Source organism: Mus pahari, chromosome 6, assembly GCF_900095145.1.
Source record: "Mus pahari chromosome 6, PAHARI_EIJ_v1.1, whole genome shotgun sequence".
Lineage (NCBI taxonomy): Eukaryota > Metazoa > Chordata > Mammalia > Rodentia > Muridae > Mus > Mus pahari.
Window position 1 is genome coordinate 87,827,797 of NC_034595.1, and position 8,301 is coordinate 87,836,097.

General features: G+C 50.6%; 1 protein-coding gene across 2 annotated transcripts; it reads right to left on the bottom strand.

The window, feature by feature from the left end:
* Nucleotides 1–558: 558 nt before the first annotated feature.
* C1qb (complement C1q B chain) lies at nucleotides 559–6,230 on the bottom strand. Of its 2 annotated transcripts, XM_029540125.1 has the most exons (4): nucleotides 6,076–6,172; nucleotides 2,534–2,735; nucleotides 996–1,297; nucleotides 566–860 (listed from the first exon to the last, which is right to left on the bottom strand). In XM_029540125.1, exons 2-4 carry the CDS (start codon nucleotides 2,712–2,714, stop codon nucleotides 717–719), a joined length of 627 nt encoding a protein of 208 aa, XP_029395985.1. In that variant the 5' UTR covers nucleotides 2,715–2,735; nucleotides 6,076–6,172; the 3' UTR covers nucleotides 566–716. The 2 variants fall into 2 exon arrangements, with proteins under 2 accessions (XP_021056579.1, XP_029395985.1); XM_021200920.2 differs by having other exon boundaries at nucleotides 559–1,297; nucleotides 6,076–6,230.
* Nucleotides 6,231–8,301: the final 2,071 nt, after the last annotated feature.

Here is an 8,301-nt window from a genome sequence, read left to right on the forward strand (position 1 = left end):
ATCTGGCCCTTTTCCCTCCTTAAGCGTGAGGACTAAGGAGAGTGAAGACAGCAATGCTCAGGCGTGCTGGGGCTGCTTCCTACTGTGTGCTGGTCCAAAGAGAACCACAATGTAGCCTCCCATCCGTTTCTCCCATCCATCTCTCTGGTTAACTGAAGACGTGTGTGTGTGTGTGTGTGTGTGTGTGTGTGTGTGTGTGTGTGCAGCCAGAGGACAACATTTGGTCTCATTTCTCAGGAACCTCCTTTGAGACAAGCTGAAACTGGAGCTTACCAATTTCCTAGACTGACTGGTCAGTGAGCCCCAGAGATCCATCCCCCTGTCTCTACTTTCCTAGGGCTGGGAATATGATTGCACACTGCCATGCTCAGCATTTTTCTGTGGGTGCTGGGGGTTGAACTCAGATCCTCATGCTTGCAAGCTAAGTACTTTACTGACTGAGCCATCTCTCCCAGCCTGTGAACATTCATTCATTCATTCATTCATTTTTTGACTAACACCTCTCAGGCCTCCTACGAGCCAAGTGCTGGGACTAAGACTCGGATTAGACCACAGTCCTTTGGCCTTGAAGAGTTTATTGACCCATTCATTCTGTAACATCTACAGGGCCCTGGTCTGGGCTTCGGGCAGTCAAGGGGGTGATGTCAGGGGTCCAGGGAGGATTGCAGACAGGGAGGCAGGAGATGGTTTTGGATTGGTGTAATTTGACCCCGTGATTAGGCATCCGCGTCAGGGAAAAGCAGGAAGCCAGTGAAGATGCTGTTGGCGCCCTCAATGCCCAGGAGGGAGTTCTTGTCTGTGGCCTGCAGGTGAACAACCTCCTGTTGCTCTAGCTTCAAGACTACCCCACCGGTGGTGACCTGGAAGGTGTTATAGGAGTAGTCACAGAAGGTGAGTACTTTCTGCATGCTGCCCCGATCGCGGCCACGCACGAGGTTCACACACAGGTTGCCCCGGGAGCTGGCGTGGTAGGTGAAGTAGTAGAGGCCAGGCACCTTGCAGGTGAACTTGCCGCTGCGGGGCTCGTAGTCCTCGTTCATGTTGGTGATCACCTTTTCGAAGCGAATGACCTGGTTCGGTCGCAGGGGGCTGTTGATGGTCCTCAGGGCAGAGAAGGCGACTTTCTGTGTAGCCTTGTAGTCCCCAGAGTCGCCTTTGGGACCACGGGGTCCAGAGGGGCCCGGAGCACCCTTAGGGCCGACGGGACCCTTAGGGCCAACTTTGCCTGGAGTCCCAGGGATCCCTGGGTCCCCTTTCTCTCCAAACTCACCATGGTCTCCAGCCAGTCCGGGGAGCCCTGGAGAAACAGAATCAAGAGAAAAGAGGAGACTAGAGGTCACTATGACAAAAGAGAGAGAACGGGATGGCACTTTGGGTTGTTCCTTGTGCCCTCTGGGTTCAGCTGTCCAACTATAAAATAGTGGGGGTGCCAGACAGAGCCTCCTAGTCTCCTTCCACTCCAGGGATTTAACTCTGTTGACAGTCATGAGGAACTGATGCGCAGGGCTTGAATGAGTGACACCCCCATAGAGCCACATGACCCCCTGAACTTGGTCAGCTCACACACCTTTGTCAAGCTTAAGCCCGAAGGGAAAGGCAGTAAATTCACAGCGTGCATGCTATCCTTTCCCTTCCCTCGCCCGTGGCAGACATCCTTAATCGATCTCAGCACACTGCTGGCTACACCTAGTTGTGGATGGTAGAATTCCTTTCACATCATCCCTCTCAGCAGCCATGGTCCCATCACCATGAGACAGAAGGAATATTCTGGTTGGAAATCAGAGCACAGTGCCAAGAGTGTACACTCTAGGACAGTGGCTCTCAACTTTATTGATGCTGCGACCCTTTAATACAGTTCTTCATGTTGTAGCAACCCCCAATCATAAAATTATTTTGTTGCTACTTTGTAACATTATGTTTTCTACTTCTATGAATTGTAATATAAACATCAGATATATGGGATGTCTAATATGTGACTCCCAACAGGGTCGCAACCCACAGGTTGAGAACCACTGATCTAAAGACACAGGCATGCATGCCATGTAATGCCTGCCATTCTTAGTTGTGTCACTGAGACACAATGAGGCACAGACTCTGGACCTCAGCTTCCTCATCTGTAAAATGGGAATGATTGTATTTTGAGGAAAGTGGGCTTCTGAGAGAAGAGGGGCTGCCACAGAGGGTTTACAGAGGGAGCTTCAAAGCAATGAGCCTCCCAAGCCCCCACCTGCCTTTTCTTACAGATGAGGGCAGCTGCTTTCCCTGGAGGTCAGGATGTGCTCAGGACTGAGGCACTGCGGAGTGTTCTCCCTCCTAGCGTGAAGGAGGACAGGACCCCTTGCTTTGTATGAGTCCCACTACTGACTGAGCCCACACTTTTCACCTGTCTGCAAAAGGACAATTAGGAGCCCTTTCTGAAAAGGTTTTAGACTCTCAGATTCTCCTGCAGTCTCTAAGGCAAATGACTATGACTTGGGAGAGAGAAGAGGGAGGCCATGACCAGCAACATTCTTGTCCCCCAAATGTACAGTACCTTTCTCCCCCTTAATCCCTGGAGTGCCTGGTTGGCCATCAGAGCCAGGGACCCCAGGGACCCCAGGGATGCCAGGGATGCCAGGGGGCCCGGTGCAGCTGCTTTGGGCCTGGGAGACATGGAGCAAACCCAGGAGCAGCAATAACAGGGGTGTCCAGATCTCACCCCACTGTTTCTTCATCAGCTCAGCCTCAGAGGCTTCCTACAGGGTGAGAACACATGGAGGGTTACTGCCATGGTGGCTTCCATCCATCATTAATCCATCCCTTCATTTATCTGTCTACCCATCCATCCATCTCCCCATCTGTCCAAGCATTCATCCATCACTGCAAAAAGTCATCCATCCACTATGCATCCATCTCTGTATCCATCCATCCAATTACTCACCTACCCATTTTGCCAACCATTCAGCTAGTCTCTATCCACCCACCTATTTATCCATCACATCTACCTACACATCTCTTCAATTGTCTATCTATTCACTATGGTACATATCTTCAATCATCCATTCATCTGTTTGTCCATCCATCCACCCAATCATTCATCCATTCATTCATTAATCTATCTCCCCATCCATTTATTTGCCATTGAGCCTACCCACTTCTTCTATCCATCCATACATTCATGTATCCATGTATGTAAGTATACATGGATACACTTAGCCATCCATCCATCCATTCATCCATCCATCCACCTATCCATTCATCCATCCACTCACCCACCCATCTGTCCATCCACCTGTCTGTACAACCATCCATCCATCCATCCATCCATCCAGTCATCCATCCATCTATCCATCCATCCATCCACTTATCCATTCATCCATTCACTCACCCACCTGTCTGACCATCCACCTGTCTGTACATCCATCCATCCATCCATCCATCCATCTACCCATCGATCCATCTATCCATCCATCCATCCAACCAACCATCTACCCATCCATCCATCCATCCATCCATCCATCCATCCATCCATCCATCCATCCATCCATCCAGCCATTCATCCCTGCATCCACTTATGCAGCATCCATACAGATTGTCTTTCATACACTAGACTCTGAGGATTCTATGGCAACAAGGAAGAGATGGTCTTGGCCTCAAAGTCCTTAGTACTAAAAGGAAGCAGCCAAAAAGTACACAGGGAAATGGAGATGGACAAGATGGATTGGTGCTCTGGTAGATGGGCAATGGTGCCCCGAGGAAGGAGGGCTGGGCTGTGATAGGGAGAGGCTGATTTCAAATGAACTGCCTTCTCTACAGGAGATAAGTAATGTTTTGGCTCAGATCTGAAGGCTCAGAAAGGTCTGGGACAAGAATGTTCCAGAAAGGAGAGAGGGGAGCTGGAGAGATGTCTCAGAGGTTATGAGTATTTGATGCTCTTCCAGAGGAACTGAGTTCAGATCTCAGCATCCACATGAGGCAACTCACAAATAAATGTCTGTAACTCCATCTCTTGGGGATCCAACACCCCTTGGCTCCTTGGGTACCTGCACTCACATGCAGACACACACACACACACACACACACACACACACACCTACATGTAGTTAAAACTAATAAAAATATGGGGCCAGAGAGATGGCTCAGTTGGTAAGAACACTCGTTCTTGAAGAAGATCCAGGTTCGATTCCCAACACCCATCAAGTCAGCTCATAAGCATTTGTAATTCCAGTTCTGGGGAATCTGATGCCCATTCCTGACCTCTGCAGGCACCAGGCATGCACATGCATACGTGTAGGTGAAATATTTACACACATAAAGTAAATAAATCTGATTTATTATTATTGATGTTGTTGTTGTTTTGAGACAGGCTTTCTCTGTGCAGTCCTGGCTGTTCTTGAACTTACACTGTAGACCAGGCTGGCCTCAAACTCAGAAATCCTTCTACCTGTGCCTCCTGAGACCTGGGATTAAAGGCCTGCACCCGCCACCATGGGCACTACCACCCAGTGTAAATCTACTTTTTTTTTTAACAAATAATAAAATAAATTTCTTTAAAGAAATGAAAATAAATAGAATGTCACAGGAGGAAAGACAGTGTAGCCTGAGGTAGGACAGAGGATAGACCACAGAGGCTCAGCACAGCGGCTCCACCTGGCCTGCATGCTGGTTCTGTCTCAGGCCTTCTCTTTCCTCGTTTCTCATGTCTGAGCCAGGGTGTGTAGCAATACGCCCATAGTGGGGATGGTTATTGCTGCAAAGAGCACACCGGGGCTCAGTGAGACCACTTTCGCAGATGACATGGGAAGGAATGGTGTCAATGTCTGCATCCCAGGCCACCTTTGCTAGCAGAATATTCTCAGGTTCCCAGGGGACTGTGACTCAGCAATAGAACTGTGTGGCCCTTTCCTTATCCCAGGCAATTGAGAAGGCTTATGTTGTAGGCTGTTTTGAGCAGATCTGTGTGGCCATCCTGCAAGCCTTTTGGTCAGAGATTTTTCTCCAGAAAGTTCTCCCAGGTTACCCATGTAGCTATGGAAACCTCGGTGGGAACCAGAAACCCTGAGCTCTTGTCAAGATCTGCTACCCCTGCTGCTGGACCCCTACAGCATCTGAGATATGGGGTGTGATGGACTGCCCATCTCCCAGATGAGGAAACTGAGGCTCGACAGTTTGAATATGTTTCCTAGTATCACCCAGCAAGCTGTTCAGGGGCAGGGCTAAGACACGACTTCTCTCTGGGCTCAGTTTACTGTTCCACAAGATGGGGGCAATGCTGATCTCTAGTCTACATTGGGAGCCTCACATTTCAGGTTTGGGGAGTCCCTCCAATCCTCTTGGTTGGACTACCCACCTTTTATGCCAGTCCACCATTACAGCACCTCTCTCTCTAGCATGGAGCCAGACTACCTTAGCTTTGAACTCCCGTCTGCTGCTGCCTGGCTGTGTGACCTCAGACAGGAGTATATCCACCTCTCTGGTCTCTTGGTCATGTTCATTTTTGGCTTCCATGGCTGTCAGTGATATTAAATGAGGTGGCACTGGGTGGATTGAGGTCTTTTGGGTTACAGGTACCCTTTACAGCTATGGCTTTGTCACTCAGGATTAACCAACTACGCCCTCCGATCCCAGATGCCAAGGACATGTGATACTGGACAGAAGAGGCCTAGGTTCTTATCCTATCTCTGCCTGGCTGACATTTTCAAACCCTGAGGGGCAATCAAGCTTGGTCTCCGCCAGGGCTCACTGCACCCATCGTAGGCTATGTTCTCTCCAGAAGGGATTTTAGGATCAGAGAGGTTCTGAGACTGGCTGAAGATGGCCAGCTTGCAAGAGACAGACGTGCCACTCGGTTTAAGTCTCCATCAGTCACTCGGTTAAGACCACGATCCTGGCAGCTCCTACTACAGGCTGTCTACCCATCCCCTAGGCCCAAGTAACCACCTACGCCTCCAACCCTAGTTCACTCTAGAGAGTCTGTGCCATGGACCTGAGCTTGGGCTCTGAAAGCCCAGCCCCATTAATATAAAGGTGTCCGTAGTTGGAAGCAAGGCCTGTGTTGGCGAGTTAACCCTCCCCTCCCTGCCCCGTCCTGCTCACCTGTGTATGGAATCCTGTCCTGTGATGCTTCTAGGCCAGACAGCAGTGGATTCCCAGAGTCCAGAGCCTGCTGCTGTCCTCAGAAAGCGGAAGTCTGGGTTCCTAGAGGCAGGAAGGACCTTCCCTTGCTGTCCCCTCCCAAGGCCCAACAGGCTGACCCCCTCTCTGTCCCCCCTTTGTCCCCCCCATCCTGCTGCCCTCAGGAAGTTTCAGGTCCTGTTTCTGCTTCTGGGGGGAAATTACTGTAAATGACGACACTGACCAGCCTGGTTTCGCCAACTCAGCACCTGTGGGTGGGGTTGGGGTTGGGGTTGGGGGGTCGGGAGTACGACCTGTTCTTGGGGACTATTCCCAGCCCGTTGCTTGCCTGCCAGGGTCTTGTGAGCACATGACTTCCACAGAGAAGTTCCTCTATGGATGCAGAGAGGCCCATCTGTGGCCTGTGGCCTGGCTTTACCGTCAGAGACCCTGATTTCGACTACAGCTCTGTACCTTGCCGGCTAAATGCTCCCAATATAGGGAGCCCCGAGGGAGCCCCAGTTTTCCTTGCCACTGCGTGATGGAGCCGTGTCCATATACACTCTGTGGCTCTCACAGGCCTCCAGCCTGGGAGGCTGTGGGACTGGAGAAGACACGGAAGCAGACGAGAGGGTGCAGCTCGTGAATTGCTAATGGCCTTTCATGTCCTCGGCTTCCCCCTTTCTGGCCTTATCTCTTCCTTTGCCTCCCTCTCCCCACCTCTGCGCTCGTCTCTGTCTTCAGAAAATAATCTAATAATGAATTTTAAATGTATTCATTACTTATTCATTCACCTCCTTCCACTCCCAACAGGGCTTGGAGCCCTTGACAATAACAGGCACAGAGAGGGGACTGTTCCCTATGGAATGACAGACAGCAAGACAGAGCTGCGGAGGGATTTGGAGGTCACTGTTCCCACCTTGTCCCTCATTTTACACTCAGGGAAACTGAGGTCCAGAGGCATGAGTTATCATCCAACCGGCCTTTGGGGGGGTGCACAAGTGCTATGAGCTATAGGCTAGGGAAGAAGGCCTTAGGGGGGTAGCAATGTGTCCTGTCCTTTGAGGTCATCCCTGTATGGGAGGCTGGAATTAAACACTGAGTGTTTCTGTGGTAAATGTCACAGAAAAAAAAAATCAGTGAATTTTAGAGCCCATCCCCCAGGGCAGGCCCAGAAGCCAGAGAGCTCTGGGGCCAGGGTCTAGCTGTGTTGCTGTGGCTGTATATATGTACAGCCAGGTGTCACCCAGCTCCAGGTTAGATACCCAGAGGGACAAGAAGGAAAGAGGATGAATATGATGGAAACATATCTTTAGGCTCAGCCAGGTTCAAAAGAGACGGGAGAGCTGAGGGAGGGCCATGTGCCCAGGGGACCCGCTATCACTTACTTAGCTTTGAGGCAGGGTCTCACTCTTTTTTAGCTCAGGTTGGCCTCAAACTCAAAATCCCGTTGTCTCTCTGTCTCCCTCGTACTGGAATCACAGGCGTGCCTCATGATCACCAGCCCTCGGGTCCCTCTGAGGGTCCTAGGTTGAGTCTCTGATTCCTGAGTAACTGCCAGTAGGAAAGTCTGGACTCCCTAAGTTTGAACTCCAGTTTCCAATCATGTGAGCCGAAGCATGTTCCTAACTGGGGTTCTCTCAGGTCTACATCAGAGATTGGGGAGCCTGTTGGCAAGGCAGGGGAGGATCCCTCAAAGTCCAGGGCCCTCGGACACAGTATTATGTATATGAAGAGGGGACAGACTGGGAGCAGGCAGGGTCTGTACATCAGGACCAGGAGCTGAGGGGTGCCTGAGCCTTGACCTCTGAATGAAACACAGTACTGCTTCCTTCACGTCCTGATAGAGAAGGTGACACCTACTATGTGGGAAAAACAAGAGAAACCCCAGTTGCCCAGGGCCCAAAGAAGTCTCCTGCAGATGGGCTCTCTTTCTGCTTCCTGCCCTGTCCTGTCTTTTGGTGCCCATCCCTTGGCATGGCCAACAGGCTGGCACATTCTGAGGACTGCTCCTCTTGATAAAGTGAGGACAAGGAAACACTTATGGAGGAAAGGCCTGGGCAAGCAAACCTTGTTTCCTGAGCACAGGTTCGGCTCTGGCAGCACAGCTGACCCAAGCACTGCATTGTTTTTTTTTTTTTTAAACCAAAGAAAAATGGGAAGAAAGATTTATCACACAGGACATCGCTGGGTGACCTGTTAAGTGGC

Coding starts and splice junctions, on each gene's coding strand:
- C1qb (XM_021200920.2), bottom strand. CDS start 2,714: ATGAAGAAACAGTGGGGTGAGATCTGGACACCCCTGTTATTGCTGCTC. Junction 1,298..2,533: donor AGGGATTAAGGGGGAGAAAG/GTACTGTACATT, acceptor CTGTTTCTCCAG/GGCTCCCCGGACTGGCTGGA.